General features: G+C 32.2%; 1 protein-coding gene across 8 annotated transcripts in view; it reads left to right on the top strand.

The window, feature by feature from the left end:
- LOC139513741 (formin-like protein 3) overlaps window positions 1-22,927 on the top strand; it is a 64,326-nt gene that overhangs the window by 3,951 nt on the left and 37,448 nt on the right. For 6 of the 8 annotated variants that reach the window (XM_071302509.1, XM_071302505.1, XM_071302507.1 and 3 more), the window contains exons 3-5: window positions 3,423-3,616; window positions 7,105-7,188; window positions 17,005-17,091. In XM_071302509.1, the coding sequence (XP_071158610.1) occupies window positions 3,423-3,616; window positions 7,105-7,188; window positions 17,005-17,091 (365 nt within the window). Of the gene's footprint in view, window positions 1-3,422; window positions 3,617-7,104; window positions 7,189-17,004; window positions 17,092-17,772; window positions 17,791-22,927 lie in introns of all 8 variants that reach the window. The other 2 variants (XM_071302508.1, XM_071302503.1) reach the window with 1 other exon arrangement.

Below are 22,927 nucleotides of genomic sequence, written 5' to 3'. Positions count from 1 at the left end.
GGGCGTACTACGCCCCCTCTGAATCCGCCACTGATGGCTCGGTCTATAAAGGATCTAAATGTAATATGGCTCGGTCTATAAAGGATATATATCTACATCGATAAAAACACTCTGGTATATAACGACAGTCAGTGATAAGTCCATCCTTGGACACCCACATTAATATGGCCCGGGCTTTTAATAGTAGTTTTTAAGGTATCCAATCGTCACTTTATTTTGATAAACCCTTTTACAGTCGCATGATGAAGGATGAACGTTTTTCATTATACAAAATGTCTTATGATTAAAAAATATGGTTTATGATGTGAACTTCCAGCCACTTTGATTTGAGTGCATGAGTCCTTTGACAAATAGAAGGGTGTGACAAATTTGATGGTTGCAAGATTTATCTTTACAATTAATCAATTTCCCTAGATCGTTAAACCATCCTCATGAGAACAGTTGGGGATATGAATTTCTACACAGTCATGACTGTAAATGTTTCCGTAGTAGTGGAATGAAACAGATTTTAATGCCGTGCAAACAGTCAGTCCGATTGTAGCATTTCTGTTTCTGTTATGTTAAAACACTAAATTTTTCTACTTCCTGGCATAAATGGCCTAAACCATATTTGGCACTATTTTTAGGGCCATATCAGGTGTTCAGTTTTCTCTAAATTGCATCTGCTTTTATTTGAGCGTTACTGTAGATAAAAAGCGCGACTGAAGAACCAAACTGTAAACCTAGTGTCTTTGGTGCGTTTATAACATCACTGGTCGGTGCCTCTGTTGGTGGAACGTTCGTCCCCCAGATATTAGCTGCCAGTGTAATGAGTACTCCTGTGTTGACATGCGTTCGTCCCCCAAAGATTTTAGCTGCTATGTAATGAGTACTCCTGTGTTGACATGCAAGTTCATTGATATGGTGATTCTCTGTAAATAGCGTGTTGAGTAAAAGGCTTATTTTTCTTCTTATATGTATTGACGGGATGAGTCGTATTTGATTAAACAAAAGAACTGGTTTGAATAGTTAAGGTTCTTTGGTGAGTCCCTCTTCGTAGAGTATGAAGTAACAAGTGTGGTGATTTCAACATTAATCATAGAAAATATCTTTCTATAAATCTTTTAGAAATCCTCTCGGTGTCAGTTTTATGTATAGAAAAGTCTTTCACAGTCCTGATTTGTATTGGAATAGGATTTAAAACCGCCGTGTCAACGCTTGCATTTCTACGTCAATTCATATGAGGTAACATACCCAGTAGTAAGAACTATTTTGTGTTAACTTGGCATGTCATTGGTACGGTATTTTTTTTTTGTAAATCCCCTGTACATGATGTTGAACTATTCGAAACATTAAACGTTTCCTACTTCCAGTAATAAGTTGCCTTGTCATATGTCATAAAATTGAGTATGGAAATGGGGAATGTGTTAAAGAGACAACAACCCACCCAAAGAGCAGGCAACAGTCGAATGCCACCAATGGGTCTACAATGCAGCGAGAAACTCCCACACCCGGAGGCGTGCTTCAGCTGCCCCTAAACAAAAATGTATACTAGTTCAGTGATTATAGAAGTCATACTAAAGTCCGAAGTATACACAAGAAATTAAAATTACATACAAGACTAATAAAGGCCACAGGCTCCTGATTTAAGACATGCGGGGTTCAACATGTTTTTAGAGATCTCCATATTTGCTACCACTGGCAATTTAGAAATTTCAGGTTTCCAGTGCTCTTCGGGTTAATTTGACATTTCAACTGCTTTCATTTGTGTGTCACTAGTCAGTCTTAGACGGAATGCGGTTCTGTATACGTACGCGTAGTACCAGGCAGCACGACATTAAAATCCTGGTATTATTTATTTGTTTTTACAACCCGGCACAGGGTCGATACGTCCACTGTTGGTTGAAGTTCTCAACAGCCATATAGTAATTGTTCCTATGTTGACATGACATATCATTGATATATCAATTTTCCTGTTGAGGAACAATGTTGAATCATATGAAAAGCTTAATTGTATTTTCCATAAAAAGGGTTGAAATTAGCCATATCAACTATTTTGATTCAAGTGATTTTAGCTATATAATATAAAGACGTCCCACGTATTGGACGTATCAAAACATTAGCCTCAAATTATCGACTGCCGTAGTCCTGATTTGAAACCTTCACCAGAATGTGGCGGATTGAAACAAGTTTTAAAGCCAACGATCCCGCTTTTACAACAATCAGTTCCATGATAAATGACGTATGGGATCAATGTCTCGGTGAGATCAAGGACGTATAAGTCTTGGTGAGATGTCGCAGGGTATTGTGCAGTCAAACGTACACGTTATACACTCTCCAGCGGACCCCATGCTGTAGTATTATGGAATTGGCGCTTGCTTTCATACCTCCGCCGTTAGATTTTTTTTTTTATTATTATAAAACGTCTGTTTGTATAAATAAACTTTTTGGTAAAATATTTCACCGAACTGCTTCGGGAATGATTCAGACATAGTCAGGTCAGCAATATTAGTATTATAAATATGAGCGGTAAATGCATGTTGTTCGCTTAATTAAGTAGGCTATGTCTGTGTAATTGTCCATTTTTGTGTTTGTGCTTTTTGGAGTAATGCCCAGTGTATTTCGTGTGACAAAAACAGCTAGTATAGAAAATACAAATTGAATAAAAAAATAAATCATCTATGGTACTTATCTTGAAATTTATATATATATATAACAACAAAAAAATGATATCGTGTATTAGTTCATGAAAAAAACTGAATTTTGACGTCATATTTATTTTAAGTCATTACTGGACAATAGTTAAAAAATTTAAAGAATGAATGAATAATATGCTGCTAACCTGCAAATACTATTTATATATTTTGACATTCGTAACGAATTTGGAATATTTAATGTCTTCGTGCCTTTTTAACTATTTCAGATATATATATATATATATGACTGTTATATGTTAATGATCTTAAAGTTACTCCAAAACAATTCACTACTAACATTAGAGAAAAAATTCGGGTACCTTTTTAGGAGGATCTCTGAGAATTTTATCGTTTGATATAAATGCATGTTATTGGTTGATTTGAAGAGTAAAAAAGTAATAATCATTATAAAATCTTAAAAATCTCTAAAATCTGTCCATTCTTACATTCCAACACAGACGCTTTTGATATTTAATTACTTTGAGATTGTCCCTCGAAACATCTATATGACGCAGACTTTTGATACAGATGCAAATTCTCGCGAGATTTCACGATGATCTAATAATGCTGCTCCCTTCCTGTCAAAGAATGAAGTTGATTGTTTAGAACTTTATGACAATATAAAAGATTATGACAAAATAATACATTAATGGCATCATAGGGAATTAAAACACACTTACATGTAACCTGTGCTTACTTATCGTTATTTATGTTACTCATGATTTTGAGCCATTTTTGTTCAAGCAGAACTCTGTCAACAAGGCAAAGATGACCCTCCGGATTCCGGACGGGTTTGTGTAGAAGATAGTTTACAAACTATGGGAAATTCAGAAAGTACCCATGAATATAAAGGACACCACGATCTCAGGAATACAGCCATGCCTATTCGTCTACCCATGCCTGACTCAATGGAGTTGGAGCGAAGGTTCACTAAAGTCTTGGTAAGGATTGATATATAATTAAGTCACAGTTAAGTCAGTTTATATCATACAGGGTATTGAACCAGCAATCTGTATCTATGAGATACCTATTCCTAGGGATTCATTGAATGGGGATATCCGTCTTCCACTCAATATCGCAGGCCCACCAGCCCAGGCATGTGAAAATTCTGTCGGGCCTGGAAAAATCATCTCTACAAGCAATACTAATATACACCTTATTGCTATTTGCCTGTCTTTACTGGACATCACACAGGTTCCCATAAAATTTTGACGTCATAATACAAAATATCTGATGCCCAGGCACCACAATGGAAAAGTGATTGTTGTATGATGTCAATAGTTCAAGTGGGACAGATTCTCAGGTCAGGCGGGAATAGTGATACATGTAAGGTGTATTAACACTTGTACATATTTACGAATTTGTCCGCAAAAACTAATATCTCAAAAGTTTCTATAAAATTTGACATTACAACTAAAACGTGATCGTACTGTGACGTCAGAAGGTCATTCGAGGACAAAAATTAAGCTAAATACCAAAATTGTACATACAACGTATGTTTATAGAACATGTAGAATCCAACTATCACATTCAATATGATTTAATCACTTCCTTTACTGCAAACAACGACATAAGATCCAGATGAAATCATACATACATGTGTATGTAGAGAAAAAACTATGAATTTTAACCCAAAGAAAATTAATGTTTGTACAGGAATTCATTAATGAAATTTTAGTCCGATATTGCTGAATTTGTAAATTAATTGTGTGTAAACTAAATGTATTATAACTTGTACACAAGTTTATTATTACCACAAAATACAGACAAAGCTTGAATTTGGATAGTGTTACTAATACATAGGCAGATCCAGGGGGCCCTGGAGGGCTGCCCCCCCCTTTTGTGGGAAAAATTTGGTTGATTATAGGGAATCACTGATGTATGAAAATTTCACAGAATCTTAAATACTTGATGCTCCTATTTAATTTCTTGATCCAGATGCTAACTATTTTGAGTTCCCCTTGCGGCTAGCAAGTACAAAATGTAGTTGAATTTGTCATTACTGTATCTAGGAGTACCCATGTTGTTAGTTTTCTACCCAAATCAAAGAATCTTCACGGACAGTTTTGTACACATACATGTACGGACACATTGGAGTTGCACACTTGCTCCTCTATTATAGGTTTGTTAATATGTAGGATCGTTTTAAACCTTTGTCTGCATCATTCTTACAGAATATATTTAAAAGTTGGGTTTAATGAACAAGAAATGTAATAAATACTGATGTATAGGTACAATGTACATGTAAATATACAATATATGCAGGTTCTGTAACCATGAACTATTGCTTTAGGTCATGATGTTCTCTTTACATCTCCAATTTTCATTACACATAAATCAGAAATGTATCACAATACAATGTACCATTGAATCTTCTAAGTTCTGTTCCATGAACTGTTTCAGTCCAAATTGATTCTGTTAGTAAATGAATTTATTATTGCTCTGGTCATTCATACCCCAGGGGAAACTGATTTGACAATAATAAATTAACTGGTTCAGCTGTCTGATGCCAAATAATATAACTATTATTATTGGCTTAAATGACCATAAAGAAGTTTTTGTAAGAAGAATGATTGTATGAATGGTTCTCAATTTTCTTTTTATAAAGTTGTGAGGTCCAAACTTCCCAGTCTGGTATTAAATTGGTTATAACACTGTTAGGTTTCAACTGATATTGGATTGGCTATAAAATTGTGATGTTTCAACTGGTATCAGATGGGTTTCTAAAGTTGTCTCAGCATTTCTTTTGTTTTAGTGTACTTTAGACATGCAAGTCAAATTTGTGTCAAAAAGACTTGTAAATGAGAACAGATGTGTCCATGAACAGTATCATAATTATAAATGTATACACACATATATGCATTGAATATATTACAAAAGGAAGGAAGCTGAGTTCACAGTTACATAACTTTTATTTTGCATGCTCTTTGGGGTGTCCGTAATCACAATAGTACTATATAGTATCACTGACCTAATTACAGCTACATACTTTTCATTAATAAAAAAGTCAGCGTGAGTCACCTAGGGTTATTATTGCTATCTTGTAATTAGCGTAGTTTACTCAGTGATGGGTTCTGATTGATGTGGAATGATAGGAACTAATTATAGACATGAGAAGTGTAAGGATCTGACCAGCTGGCTTCAGATAAACAATACAAAACATGTCTTCCGTGGATAAATATGCCCTCTCAAGAGTTTATGTGTCTACACACATTGTTATGTCACTGTATTCCAAAGTGTCCTACTTATAAATAGAAGAGTAACAAGTTCAAATATATTAAAACCCTGGAGTTATAGAACTACATGTACATTTGAAGTTTGATCAAAATTATATTACAGTCAAACAATATATTTGTACCTTAGTATATACACTGTAGTAAATAAAATCAATGGTTCCGCCTACAGTACAATGAATTAAAAGGCCATTTTTCACCTCAGCATCAGTAATATTGCTTTAAATAGATAATGATTTGTATGACAACATTTACGGTCTGAGTAAGTTTGGAATTACCTGAACAGATGTTGATTTACCTGTGGAAATGCCCTAGCATTTATAGTGTGATACATAACTTTTGTCATTCAAATTTATTAAAAAGTTTTTGTGACGCATAAAATGAAATAATTTATGGAATGGAAAATGAATTAAGTATTCTGAACTTTTTCATTGATTCTTAGCGCAAAAGGAAGCTTTTATGTACATGTATAAACGAACTGTTCCCTTTAATATGTAAATAAAACATTCTATACATGTACATGTATAACTCTACTCTTAGGTTATTCCTTAGTCATATCTCATAAGTATTCACATTCATATTGAGAGAAATTTTATTTCCTGTTTCCCACACATAATTAATTAACTTAAAACACTTAATTGGGGTAATGAAAAAAAATTTAAGTACATGTATGAGAAATTTCTTGTTTGTACTGCAATACTTAGCTTGTTCATGTTTAGCCCACATTTCCCAAGTATTGCCATTTTAAACTTGAACTGTTTCAATGTTCTCCCTCTACGCATGTTGTTGTAAATTAAAAAAAAAAAGAAGATTAAATTCCTCTGAAACCATTGAACTAATTTCAACCAAATTTAAACTGAATCATTCTTAGGTTAAATAGTAAAAATTTGTGTTTTTTTTCTACCAAACAACCAACATGGCACCCATGGCTGAAAATAGGACATATGGGGAAAATGCATTTGTTCCCTGATATTTTGAAAACCATCATAGTTATAAAAAAAAATCCGACAGTTCAAAATGTCAACAAATACATACATGTACATGTACAAATGTATCTAATGTCATGAATGTTCTTTAAGTTCTTGTTTTCAGGATAGGTTTATACATTTTTATTGTACAGGTTGTACATTTACTCTGACTATAGCAGTAATTTATATGAAATATTACCATTAAATATAAACTATTTTATATTTTAGGCCTCTATGGACTTGCCTCCAGATAAAGCTAAACTACTCAAAGGATATGATGATGATAAAAAATGGGACCTAATATGTGATCAGGTTAGTATTGTTATGTATGTTAGGGGCGACTGCGTGAATAAGGCCTGGATGCTCTAAACCTTTTGTATGGATCTCTCTGAAATTGAATCATAAGTTTCAAAATCACTAAGGGAAGGCTGGGGGATAATGCGATATGATATCAACAGTTTATGAATTAGGGGTCAAAAACAAGCATTTTTATACGACCGCAAAATTTGAAAATTTTTTCGTCGTATATTGCTATCACGTTGGCGTCGTTGTCGTCCGAATACTTTTAGTTTTCGCACTCTAACTTTAGTAAAAGTGAATGGAAATCTATGAAATTTAAACACAAGGTTTATGACCACAAAAGGAAGGTTGGTATTGATTTTTGGAGTTTTGGTCCCAACATTTTAGGAATTAGGGGCCAAAAAGGGCCCAAATAAGCATTTTCTTGGTTTTCGCACTATAACTTTAGTTTAAGTTAATAGAAATCTATGAAATTTTGACACAAGGTTTATGACCACAAAAGAACGGTTGGGATTGATTTTGGGAGTTTTGGTTTCAACAGTTTAGGAATTAGGGGCCAAAAAAGGGCCCAAATAAGCATTATTCTTGGTTTTCGCACAATAACTTTAGTTTAAGTAAATAGAAATCAATGAAATTTAAACACAATGTTAATGACTACAAAAGGAAGGTTGGTATTGATTTTGGGAGTTTAGGTCCCAACAGTTTAGGAATAAGGGGCCAAAAAGGGACCCAAATAAGCATTTTTCTTGGTTTTCGCACCATAACTTTAGTATAAGTAAATAGAAATCTATGAAATTTAAACACAAGGTTTATGACCATAAAAGGAAGTTGGTATTGATTTTGGGAGTTTTGGTCCCAACAGAATAAGGGGCCCAAAGGGTCCAAAATTAAACTTTGTTTGATTTCATCAAAATTGAATAATTGGGGTTCTTTGATATACCGAATCTAACTGTCATGACTGTGTATGTAGATTCTTAACTTTTGGTCCCGTTTTCAAATTGGTCTACATTAAGGTCCAAAGGGTCCAAAATTAAACTTAGTTTGATTTTGACAAAAAATGAATCAGTTAGGTTCTTTGATATGCTGAATCTAAAAATGTACTTAGATTCTTGATTATTGGCCCAGTTTTCAAGTTGGTCCAAATCGGGGTCCAAAATTAAACTTTGTTTGATTTCATCAAAAATTGAATAAAATAAAAATGGGGTTCTTTGATATACCAAACCTAACTGTGTATGTAGATTATTCATTTTTGGTCCTGTTTTCAAATTGGTCTACACTAAAGTCCAAAGGGTCCAAAATTAAACTTAGTCTGATTTTAACAAAAATTGAAATCTTGGGGTTCTTTGATATGCTGAATCCAAAAATGTACTTAGATTTTTTATTATGGGCCCAGTTTTCAAGTTGGTCCAAATCAGGATCTAAAATTATTATATTAAGTATTGTGCAAAAGCAAGTCTTTTCAATTGCACAGTATTGCGCAATGGCAAGAAATATCTAATTGCACAATATTGTGAAATAGCAAAATATTTTTTAATTAGAGTTATCTTTCTTTGTCCAGAATAGTAAGCAAGAAATATCTAATTGCAAAATATTGTGCAATAGCAAGATTTTTTTTTAATTGGAGTTATCTTTCTTTGTCCAGAATCAACTTAAATCTTTGTTATATACAATATACAATGTATATTCACTTTTTACTACCAACTGATAAATTAAAATAATCTTTACCATTCAGTGATAACAAGCAGTTTTTTTACATCTTAATATTTTATGATGTATTTAAATGAGTAGTTATTGTTGCAAACTCCATTAGAAATTTTAATTGAGATTAGTTTTGGAATAAGGAAAAGGGGGATGCGATTAAAAAAATTGGGTTCAATTTTTCTCATTTGAAATTTCATAAATAAAAAAGAAAATTTCTTCAAACATTTTTTTGAGAGGATTAATATTCAACAGCATAGTGAATTGCTCTAAGAGAAAACAAAAATTTTAAGTTCATTAGAACACATTCATTCTGTGTCAGAAACCTATGATGTGTCAACTATTTAATCACAATCCAAATTTAGAGCTGAATCCAGCTTGAATGTTGTGTCCATACTTGCCCCAACCGTTCAGGGTTCAACCTTTGCGGTCGTATAAAGCTACGCCCTGTGGAGCATCTGGTTATATTTTCCTGACAATAACTTTGTGTACGTGTATGGGTCTCTCTGATATTGTACCAAAAGGTTACATAACACAAGTATTGAGTATGGGGGTTAATGTCTCAAACATGAAGGAATTAGGGACAAAAAAGGGACCAAAAGCAAGCTTTTTTCTAGTTTCCAGACAATAACTTGTGTTTTAATGTATGGATCTCTCAAAAATTATACATGTGAAAGGTTCTATACCACAAAGGGGAGACTAGGATTGAGTTTGGAGGTAATTACTCCAAAATGAGGGGGGGTCAAAAAGATTTGGGTTGGGTTTCCAATTTATTTTTTGGTCATATTTTTTCCTCAATTTTTTTTTATAAGTTTCAAGAAGAAATTTTCGATTGCATAGTATTGCACAATAGATTTTAATGACCTTTGACCACATTTATTTTGTGTCAGAAACCATTATTATGTCAAAAATGTTATCACAATCCAAATTTAGACAGTATCAAGCTTTAATATTGTGTCCAAACTAGCCCCAACTGTTCAGGGTTTTGACCTGTACAGTCTTATCAGGTTGCGCTCAGCAAAGCATTTTATTGATACTTATTTTGCTCTCATATAATAAAGTTCTAATCAGGGTAATAAAGTGGACAACACCTGTACCTATTTCCAAGTTCTATTATTTTGCTTAATCCTCATTAATTATATGCAAATGACCATTTATGATTATAAAATGAGAGATTGATATGGGTATTATTAAGTGAGAATCACAGCTGGTCGTTTGATGGCCCATTTATCCTTGGACAGGTTGTCAATATCAGATGCTTACACTGATTTTTCTTCCACAGTATATTGTGTGTTATCTATTGATACAGTCATTGTGAAAAGCAGTCAGCAATTAAAAATTCACTAAAAATTAATGCATATTTTTTCATAAAGAAATCCAACTTTTTACTATTATTAAAGTGATTTAGTATTTATTTTGTTAGTAATTGAGTTTGTAAACATGTTTTTATGCCCCACCTACGATAGTAGAGGGGCATTATGTTTTCTGGTCTGTGCGTCCGTTTGTCTGTCTGTCCGTTCGTCCGTCCGTCTGTCCCGCTTCAGGTTAAAGTTTTTGGTCAAGGTAGTTTTTGATGAAGTTGAAGTCCAATCAACTTGAAACTTAGTACACATGATCCTTATGATATGATCTTTCTAATTTTAAAGCCAAATTAAACTTTTGACCCCAATTTCACGGTCCACTGAACATAGAAAATGAAAATGCATGTTTCAGGTTAAAGTTTTTGGTCAAGGTAGTTTTTGATGAAGTTGAAGTCCAATCAACTTGAAACTTAGTACACATGTTCCCTATGATATTATCTTTCTAATTTTAATGCCTAATTATATTTTTTATCCAATTTCACGGTCCATTGAACATGGAAAATGATAGTGCGAGTGGGGCATCCGTGTACTTTGGACACATTCTTGTTGCAACTAACTTAACTTCCTAAACGTCTAGATTTGTAAGGAAAATGTAGGTCTAAATCCTTAAATCTTAAGTTAAATATTCCAAATACTTTATGATTATCAAATGTTTATAAAATGAAGTAAATACATGTACACAAGTGTAGTACTGAGAAAAATTCTTGGGTTTTAACTTTATTTGATCTATTGGCCGTGATTAAGCAGTGATAGGAAAATACCACTTGAGAAGGAAATTAGTTACATGAATGAGGACAAAAAAATATTCAATCACTTGACAAATTGACTATTACATTCATATGTACAAAAGTACATATGTAATGGACTAGAATTCATGACTTGTTAATTGTTGTACAAGTCCTACAATTAATGATATTAATTATAATGTCTGTGATTAGACCTGTTTTCATACTATTTCTTTACAAGGAAGTTTTTCTTTATCTTGAAAAAGAAATTGTACAAGAAACTTAATGTATAAGTTAGGTTTAATATATTAAAATGACTGTCTTGTTTATATTTAAGTTGTAAATAGTATAGTAAAGTAGCTTTCATACTTATCTCAAGTGATAAAATCTTGTTTAAATAAAGTCAATACCCTTAAAGCGTGTAAAAACTTAAATGGTTACATATCAAGGATAATATCTGAAAGTGAGGCTCTTGTTCCACCCTCAGGGTTAGGTTGTGCAAATGTCACATTGACCTATTAAATCTTTTTAGAGGACTAAAAAACCTTGTATGATAAATTAGGTGCATAGTCTGGGCATATTTTTGTTACCACTTTCATTCGGTGTAATCAAAGTCAAAAACTTGTTAAGCTACTGAAAAATTATAGGACTGTTATAACTATAGAATACTATTTTGAAGCTGTTAAAAGTTAAATCTGAGCTTAAACTGCATTGTGTACCTGTAAAAAAAATCCTATACTTTTTCTGCTGGTATACATTGTAAAATAGGTTTTGTGCCAAAATGTCATGAATGTGTCAAAAAAGCTTTTTATTTTAGTTCATTTGTGAATGTTAAGGAAAATTTACTGCCTTCAACAATGAGGCAAATCTTTAAATACAACTCTGTTATCTCCATGCAACAGACAGTAAAAAGCACCACCACTTAAAAATCAGTCACATGATGTCAGCAGTTGCATACACTATTTCAGAATATCTATCTTGGAGTTGCTGTTGTGAAATGGTTTCATTGTCCAATTAAAATGAATGTTTCCACCATTGTTACATTAGATTGATAATAATCCAATGGACTTATTGTAATGTTGTACTGTCTTGCTGAATTTTTCTGGCTAATTTAAATATGACAGTACATAGGAAGCTTCAACTAATAATTTAGTGTTTCTTGTGAATTTTATGACTGTTTTACTTTATGTAATTGTTCAAGTCATACTGATAATTCTGTATTTCTGACATATATATGACAGTATAAATTGTAAGATTAAAGTCATACTTGTAATTTTGAGAAACCTTTCTGACTTTATATGACAGTATTTGATTGTAATATTTAAGTCATATTTATAATTCCTTATTTTTTATTAACTTTTCTGACTGCATATGACAATTTGAATTGTAATATGTCATATTGATAAGATCATCCATGTAAAGATCATACTAATTAAAGACAACAGTAGTTCTTATATCTCTGACCTTATCAAACTTATTGTTAACTTATGCATGGTATAGTTACATAAATATCACAGGTATTTAACATCATATTCAGATCAAAGTTTGCATGCTAGACAAATTTGTCAATCATTAAACATATGAGGGGCTCTAGACCAATGTTCCAGACTTGCATGTACTTTCATGTGGAAGATACAAAAGTGTATATATATCAGAGGTCATGACCTGTAAATAAGTTTCCATTGTTGTCAGTTTTTAAATATCTTAAAAGAAAAATAATAATAATATATCTTTGCTTAAGATTATCCATTAACATCTTATTCTTTATCAGAAAATCGACAGGAATTTGCGACCTTTAACTAAAAATGAAATTGAAACCCATTTAGCGTCCCTGAACATAATAATTTCACTAAGAAGTATATACAAAAGAGAACTTCCCTGATATCTTTATGAGATTTTCCATTTTGTATACTATTGTTTTTTCTAATGATCTGCAAAAAGAAATATTCTTTATATGTGACCTCATCAGACATGGTCCCATTTTTAGTGAGTAACAGTAGCAAATTGAGAGGAAAGAATCCTAGTCTATTACTTGAAATCTAGAGCCTCAGTTGTGCAATGCAAAAAATACATGTAAGACATAAAGAAATATCTGTATAAAAAAATCTGATATATATATATCAAAATAAATACTTCAAGTCGAAAGTCAGTTTATTCTAAAGATATATGCTTTAATGAATGTGAAGATATGCTTATTGCTATTTGAGAAATTGATAAGTATTTATTTATGCATTCTACATTTAGTAGACCATGACCCAAAGATAAAAATAGTGCTAGATGATATATGCACTTTTATTATAATGCTTTGAAAATCATCATGACCAGCAGTTTATGTTTTTACATGATTTGAGTAAAAATAGATGTAATTGAATTAGTCTGATGGAGGGAGGTTTTATTATTTATGAGATTGCATTTGTCTGATGGAGGGAGGTTTCATTATTTATGAGATTGCATTTGTCTGATGAAGGCAATGAATGATGTCAATTTCCTTTTTACCTTTTTGCAATTTTCACTAAATACAAAGAGATTCTGATAAAAGACATGTATGTAATTTTCTCTTCTAAGTAAAATCTTTAAAGTTGAAATATATCAGCCTGTTACTTTGATTTTCATATTTGCCCTGATCAGTTACATGTAAGCATGGAAAATAAGTAATGTAAAGTTGAGAATGAGATGTAATTTCTAAAATTGACCAGAAACATAGAGAAATACTGAAATTGGGACATTATACAAACAATGAACTAACACAAGGCATGAGAAAATGATGCCCGTTCAAATGTTGTTGTTTTTTCTGAAGGGATTTGTTGTTCATATATTATTGAATCTAAGCAATGGATTACAAATAAAGTAAAGGATGAATATCAATTAAAGGTGACATGGTGTTTATGCCGGTGAAAAAACATTCCAAGAACAAATGAAAAAAAAAAGACATCTAAAGATCAACATACAGCCTTCATGATAGACAGTTTACAGCCAGTCTTCACTGATTATGAATAAAATGAACAGTCTATCAAAATATCTACTATCATCACCAAACTTAAATTTAGGTAAAAAAAACATTAACAAAAGAGGACCACTGATAGGGTTCACTAATTGTAAGTGGGATATACATCTGGACATGTGGAATACACACCTGAACATGTGGGATATACATCTGGACATGTGGAATATACACCTGAACATGTTGGTTATATATACACCTGGTTCCCCATGCAGGATATACACCTGAACCTGTTGAACATACACCTGGGAATGTAGGTTATACACCTGAACATGTGATGACACTGATGAGACTTATAAAGATCCTCATGTTGGATTAACACCTAGACATGTGGGATATACACAACTCGGCCTGTGGGTTATACACCTTGACATGTGGTGAGATCGTGAGACTTCTGATATAGTTCTCCATGTGGGATATACACCTAGACATGTTAAACATACACCTAGACATGTGGATTATATACCTGGACTTAGGGTGAAATCGTGAGTCTTCTGATAAGGTTCCTCATGTTGAACATACACCTGGACATGGGTTATGCATCTAGACATTTGGGTTATATACACCTAGGGTTAATTTATTGTTTTCGCAACCAAACCCATCTTTTTATTCTCAGTAGAATATGCACTTCATACATGATGATTTTAAATTTTTCTTTACTCTCTTCATAATATTGGTGACTGAAATTCAGACAAGATTTATAACAACAGCATATCATAAATATGGATTGAAAAACACAATCTTGTGCGGTGCGTTCAGTAGATTTGTACATTATAAGCAGAAAAAAATACATGTACTTCTAAGTGTTATCTTAAAAAATTATGATTTCACTAACCAAGAAAGCTAAACATAATATTATGAAAATGGGTTACTGTGACATTTGATATTTGATACTTTAATGATGTTATTAAAAGGAAAGATCAATAGATCTTTAATCTAAGAATACAACATATAAATACATGATTTGTTATTTGATAGTTCTTATGCACTAGAAATAAGGTGTAGTTTACTTGAGAAGCAAGGAATCTTTCCAACATTTTGTAAACTGAATGTCAGAATGAGCAATAAAGTAGTACTAGAACAGTGATATAAAGTTTTCTTACAACAAAATATTACACAAGTTCATTGTTCAACATCATTAAATTGTTAGAAGTGATAAGAATTGTTCTCAAGGCTGTGAAATTTTGGCAGTAGCAATGAACCAGTAATCTTAAGGTGAATTTAGTGTAGCAGTTGTCACTCAGCTTGTCGTTCAGATAACAGTTAATCATTTCTCTGCAATAAATGCATATCTATTATGACATTGAAAGGATGCAAAACTTTGTATTCTAACATGCTGGAGATTCTTTTTCATGTACTTAAATACCCGTTTCAGTTACACTATTAATGCAATGATTCAGACATAACAATATGGAATGATGTTTCTGTGAAGTCTTTATTTCATCTTAGCTCAGTTACCTTGTCTGGGGGAGCTCTAGTCTTGACCTTTTAGTATTGCATCAAAGGTCAGTCACCACATCTGTAGCTCTGGAGGAAGCTCTAACCTTGACCTTTTAGTATTGTATCAAAGCGCAGTTACTTCATCAGTAGCTCTGGTGGCAGCTTTAACCTTGACCTGTTAGTATTGTATCAAAGCTCAGTTACTTCACCTGTAGCTCTGGTGGCAGCTCTAACCTTGACCTTTTAGTATAGCCTTGCTTGACCTTTTAGTATCACATCAAAGCTCAGTTACTTCATCTGTAGCCCTGGAAGCAGCTCTAGCCTTGACCTTCTTTATGAAGGAAGCTATTTAATTCATCCTAGGAGACTTTCTAGCAACATAGTTCAGATGAAGGTCAGCAATAAAAGCATTATAGATTATTTCCTGGTATTTCATTAGAATTTGTCTGTTTATGTCCACAATATTTTTTCATCTGTCAGAGTAAGGAGTCACAGTCTGTTGATATACTGCAACTTTTAGCAGACAACACATAAACTAAATGAGTCTTCACAATAAACTTTCAAATCTGGTGTTCAATTTTTGGAAAATTTTAGTTTGATTATGTTGGCCTGTAGAGATGTTTTTTGCAAGGCCTGAAAGCATTTTATAAGCTTGGGCTCCAGGGTAAACTATTTATTTTGAAGACGGTTTTATAACTAGTTTCATTTCTTACTTGAAAATAAAAACTAATTTGATCTCTAGCTAGTAATTGATCAAAGTAATGAAACATAAATAGTTTACAAAAATAAATGATTTTCATAACATTTATGTGACTTTTGTCGTAATAGAATAACTTTGACCTCAGTTTTACTGTATTACAGTGTAAACAAAACAATGATAAGTTAGAAATCAATAGGTTTGAAGTATAAATCTTTGGGTGGCACTTGTATAGAAAAGAGAAGATTTAGGGAATATGTCAATGATATAGCAACCCAACAACACAATACAACACATGATTTCATAACATTAACATAAAGAAACAATATAATCTATAGGTTTTCTTAACTTTTTAGGTTTTATTGATTTTCAATTGACATTATATGTAACACCTACATATGATATTGTCTTGTTTATGATACACCCTAATTATTGATGGATCATTTTGTGGACACTTTTTCATGTATTTGTGGTTTTCATTATTTGACTAATTCTTTCCTGTTATTGGTCATCGCTTGGCAGAGTAAAATTTAGTTTTAGTATAATTTTGTATTCATATGTTATTTTTTTTTTTTTAAATGTATCCCATGTATTACTGCTAAATCTTGTTCATTCTGTTCTTCACAGTAAAGCCCAGTCCATCTATGTACTATTATTCATTTGTTCTGTAATTCATGAACTTAGTGGAAAGATTCTATGAGAACAAATTTAAAAAAATGTTTGCTGTGATAATGACAACATACTCATATTTGATCCCCCTCCCACCCCAGTCAGGTCAACTTGTATTTTCCTGTATTTTACAAACAAAGTAAAGGGCAGAATTTTATTAAGTTGTTTTTCAGTTAGAAATTACTGATAATTGTGATAAACAAGTATTGAAATTATATTATATTATTTCTTTTTCAGGAAAGAGTTCATGCAAAGGACCCTCCCAATGTTTACTTGGACCATCTCAAAACGTATTTGGATCCTAAGGCTAGCAGAAGTACAAGGGTAAGATTATGTTGTTGGCTAGAGCATGTCAGTTCTTACACAACAATCATAGATTAGCTTAACTAACACCTTATCCTCATTACCACATTGTCATCTCCACCGAGGCACACCCTCAAAACATAGAAACAAATTGAAATTTCTAAGCCATAAACAGAAATACTCCTAAAAATTCCTTTACTTAAATATCAAAGTTTTATGGCCACTCAGCTTTAGGCATACTATTTTTGATTGTACGAAGGTGCACCATGAAAACTTCTTAAAGGTCAAAATCATAGTAAGTCTTGACTCCACAAGCCATGAAATATGTCAAATATTAAGATTCTTAAACAATCTCAAGTTGTCACAAACGATCACTGAAATTTTGTTCAAAGTTCCACGTTTCTGTATCACAGCTACAGGTTCCACCAAAGCATGTCCAGAATCAACTCAAATATTTTGAGCTTCTTATTAGTCTTTATTTATGCATTTAAAACTGTGTGCTTGTAACATTTCTATGAGTGACAAAACCCTAGTTTTACAATTGATTATGTAAGTATTGCCTCTTCTTCATGAAGATTTCAGGGAAGTTGGGGAATTATTTTAGACAAGGATTTTTCCCCGTCATTTCCTGAAATAGATCTGTGGTCAGTATACATTATTTTGTCCATCTAACAATTTATAAAGATTTTATGACTATTTCAGCAATCACAGTCAATCAAGGTACAATTCTAAATACTGAAACAATGTGCATGACTTTAATACTCACTTCCTTCAGGTCGTTATGGTATCACTCTGTAACTTCACTTTTTAGCTCACCTGGCCCGAAGGGCCAAGTGAGCTGTTCCCATCACTTTGCGTCCGTCGTCGTCCGTCGTCGTTAACTTTTACAAAAATCTTCTCCTCTGAAACTACTGGGCTAAATTAAACCAAACTTGGCCACAATCATCATTGGGGTATCTAGTTTAAAAAATGTGTGGCGTGACCCGGCCAACCAACCAAGATGGCCGCCATGGCTAAAAATAGAACATAGGGGTAAAATGCAGTTTTTGGGTTATAACTCAAAAACCAAAGCATTTAGAGAAAATCTGACATGGGGTAAAATTGTTTATCAGGTCAAGATCTATCTGCCCTGAAATTTTCAGATGAATCGGACAACCCGTTGTTGGGTTGCTGCCCCTGAATTGATATTTTAAGGAAATTTTGCTGTTTTTGGTTATTATCTTGAATATTATTATAGATAGAGATAAACTGTTAACAGCAATAATGTTCAGCAAAGTAAGATCTACAAATAAGTCAACGGGACCGAAATGGTCAGTTGACCCCTTTAGGAGTTATTGCCCTTTTTAGTCCATTTTTAACCATTTTTCGTAAATCTTAGTTATCTTTTACAAAAATCTTCTCCTCTGAAACTACTGGGACAAATTAATCCAAACTTGGCCACAATCATCATTGGGGTATCTTGTTTTAAAAATGTGTGGCGTGACCCGTCCAACCAACCAAGATGGCCGCCATGGCTAAAAATAGAACATAGGGGTAAAATGCAGTTTTTGGCTTATAACTCAAAAACCAGAGCATTTAGAGCAAATCTGATCGTAATAAAATTGTTCATCAGGTCAAGATCTATCTGCCCTGAAATTTTCAGATGAATCGAACAACCCGTTGTTGGGTTGCTGCCCCTGAATTGATAATTTTAAGGAAGTTTTGCTGTTTTTGGTTATTATCTTGAATATTATTATAGATAGAGATAAACTGTAAACAGCAATAATGTTCAGCAAAGTAAGATCTACAAATAAGTCAACATGACCAAAATGGTCAGTTGACCACTTTAGGAGTTATTGCCCTTTATAGTCAATTTTTAACAATTTTTCGTAAATCTTAGTAATCTTTAAAAAAAATCTTCTTCTCTGAAACTACTGGGCCAAATTTAACCAAACTTGGCCATAATCATCATTGGCGTATTTAGTTTAAAAAATGTGTCCGATGACCCGGCCAACCAACCAAGATGGCCGCCATGGCTAAAAATAAAACATAGGGGTAAAATGCAGTTTTTGGCTTATAACTCAAAAACCAAAGCATTTTGAGGAAATCTGACATGGGATAAAAATGTTTATCAGGTCAAGATCTATCTGCACTGAAATTTTCAGTTGAATAGGTCAACCCGTTGTTGGGTTGCTGCCCCTGAATTGGTAATTTTGAGGAAATTTTGCTGTTTTTGGTTATTATCTTGAATATTATTATAGATAGAGATAAACTGTAAACAGCAATAATGTTCAGCAAAGTAAGATCTACAAATAAGTCAACATGATCAAAATGGTCAGTTGACCCCTTAAGGAGTTATTGCCCTTTATAGTCAATTTTTAACAATTTTCATTAATTTGGTAAATTTATGTAAATTTTTACCAAATATAGTTCTCTGTTACTAATGGGCAAAGTTCATTATAGATATAATTGTGAGAAGCAAAATCGTTCAGTAAAGTAAGAACTTCAAACACATCACCATCACCAAAATACAATTTTGTCATCAATCCATTTGTGTCCTTTGTTTAATATGCACATAGACCAAGGTGAGCGACACAGGCTCTTTAGAGCCTCTAGTTTTCAATTCTGTGATTTATTATGATTTGTTCAATAAATGATTTACATTGTCTGATGAAGGAAGACAAATGATTCTATAAAGTATTCAACATTTCTATATACAATTCTCTATTTCTTATCCTGAAAAGTAATCTTTTTTATTTACTAGTCTTATTATGCAAATTTTGCTCATATATTTATAGTAGTTTTGTTTTCTTGATAAAAAGATATCACTAAAAAATGATTTAAAGAAAAAAACATTAGAACAATGGAAAACAAAAAATATATATAATAGACAATTTTAGTTTTGGATAAAACTTAAAATGTATTGTATGAGTTTAAACAAATGAGCAGTTTTCCAAGTTCTATGTTTGATATAAAAATGCCAAACTGTTTGAAATCCCACATAAAACTGTTTTTCTTCTGTAGTGTATATTTAGGTAGAATGACATGTACATGATTTAGATAGGAAACATTTGGTTTTCACATCATGATTTTTCCTTGTCTATACTATATCAATGTCTGTAGTACTTCAGCCTTAGATTTCTACAGCACCTTTCTTCCTAATTCTGCAGTAAATGGATTCCCATGTTTGAAAATTTCAAATTTTCAGTTCTAGGTATTTTTTTTGGTGATTAATAGATTTATAGGATAAATAAATTGCCCATTAAATAATAAAACAATCATTGTCCAGTCCTTAAGGACTTTCCTCATTTCAATTTCCCAGTACATTGAGTCATTTAATTTAATTTCTAAGAAAAAAAATCAATTTTTGAGTCAATTTTCCTGTTTGTTTTTGAATTTTTATTGAACAATAGTAATTATGAGTATTGTTTAACTATGAAAAAGGGAAAATATCAAAGCTTATATACTCCATGGGAAAAATATTTGGAAAAGCACTTTAAAAGTTTTGGCCAATTCTATACAAATTTGATTGAATGGAAGATGCAAGGAAAAAGACAAATATAGTTTGATTGTTTGCTAGAAAATAAGTTCAAAAGAAAATGATAACTGTGTAGCTTTTGTTTCCTTGACCTGACAAAAATTAAGATGAAGAATATTTACAACAGTATCAATTCCTTATTCTGACAGAATAACCCAATTTTTTAACAACCAGGGAAAATAGACAATTCTTTTTTCTGAAAGTGATCACAGTAATTGTATTTTGACAATAGAAAATAGATAGAATTTCTGTTTAATCAATATCAGAATCTTGTTCTATGATTACTCTGTGGTCCATTAAATTGTAGGATTTCATATTGTATGAAAATAGTAGATATATACATGATTTTGGGGGAATGTCATGAAAGTGAAAATTGTAATTTATTATAACCCCAGTCTAAAAGACAGGCTAACATGACGGAAAGAACTAATGATAAATAATATTGTGTTATCTCTTTTCAATTGTTTCACATTTTGTTATTGGTACAGTGTGTGGGCTTTGTGCATTGTTGAAGGTGAATTGAAGTTGTTATCTTAGGTTGGAGAGGTGTTTCACTGGCGCTAATTATACCACATCTCCTTATTAATACATTAGTAAAATTAACAGATGGACAAAAACTATGTTATTGATAAGAGAAGTGGTTGATTATTTGTCAGTTTCATTGTAATCCTCAAAGTTTACAATGGTATACTATCTGTTGTTAATTACATCACATTTGATTATTATCTCTGATGGATGGGGATAAGAGACATTGAAGTGTACTGTTCTTGAATGCAATAGCATAAATATAATGAAACTAGAATATGGAAAACGTGAATTTCATGCAATATTAATTTGTTATGTAATAAAATCTACATTTCCTCAATGTATGCTATCCATTACTGTTATTACCATTCACTATCATTAATTGCTTTAAAGATTTAGAGCAGATCTCTCTCTGTAACTTTTCAGCAAATCATTTTGTGTTTTCTGTTGATTTAAAAGAGTTTTTAATCAGGCTGTAATGAGAAACAATCAGCATTGTGCTTGTTGTACTTTAATTTGCAGATTAAGTCTTTCCTAGGAAGAAAGATTTCATATCAAATCCTATAGCTTAAAAAAAACCATGACATTTTTTGCAAGACAGGGCTTAGGATATTTATAAACTGATGAGATTTGATTAAGCTAACCCTGTCACAGTAATACCATGATATGTTTTGTTACAGGGAGCCTGCGTGGGAATGGTTGCCTTCCCCCTTCAGTGTGGTATTGATATTGTACGTTCATTTTTTAGCTTTTATGTGTCTTCAGTTGCAGTATCAGATGTTTTATTTCTGATTTTGGCATGATCATTGTAGTAGTAACTTATGTGTCACAGTCAAAGAGAATGTCTTTATAGTCAAGAATGGAATGTTGTACAAACTTGTAAATTGTCAGTGAAAAAACAAAGTAAGGGAGATGAGTATGAGAATTTCAAAGAAATTTTCTAAAGAACATTGATAAAATCAGTGTTCATCAACTTCCACAGGTAGAAATCATCAGGTTTACATAGAATTAAAAAGTTAAAAGATATATTTTTTTGCAATAATAAAAACATCGATATAATTTCTGAATTTACAGTTATAAAACAAATATTTGAATGGGTAAATGCCAAGGAGACAGCACCCTAGAAACACAAGTTAGTCAATGGTTCCTTATGATATTGGCACTACATGGCACAAGGTCTTGATAAATGGAGAAGAACTTCATTTAGGTGGTCTTAAATGTGAGGCTTAAACAACCACTTCATAAATGTGGAGAACAGTATTTTTCGAGTGCATTCTAGTAATGTTGTGAACTTAACAGGGTCAGTGTATCTAGATAAACTGTTTATCTACTTCACAAGGAAGTTTACTTTCAGATATATGTAATATGCTAACAAGAATAAATATTTGGACAGTTTGTTTTCTTGAAAAGGAATAATTAACTCAAAATTTTAATTTTTTTGCTAACCTTTTTACTACATGTATACCTCTCCTTAAGTGGTTGATATTGCTCATTGTTGAAGACCATACAGTGACCTTAAGTTTTGAACCTCTGTATCATTTGGTCTCTGGTGGATAGTTGTCTCATATCACATCTTTTTATTTTTATATAAATGTGAAACAAACATGTAATATTGACACATATAGCTGTTTAGTCTTTATATATATGTTACAGTAAATAGGTGAAATTAGGAATTACACGTAATTACTAAACATTTAAGTAAATACCTGTAATTACTAGCCAATTTAGTAAATACATGTATTTACTAGTTGTTTCAGTGATTACTGGTAATTACTGATTTTTTTTGTCATTTTTACAGCTATTTACTAACTTGAT

This window comes from Mytilus edulis, chromosome 2 (genome assembly GCF_963676685.1).
Source record: "Mytilus edulis chromosome 2, xbMytEdul2.2, whole genome shotgun sequence".
NCBI lineage: Eukaryota > Metazoa > Mollusca > Bivalvia > Mytilida > Mytilidae > Mytilus > Mytilus edulis.
The sequence above is the reverse complement of the archived record's forward strand: the minus strand, read 5'-3'. Positions and strand labels throughout refer to the sequence as shown.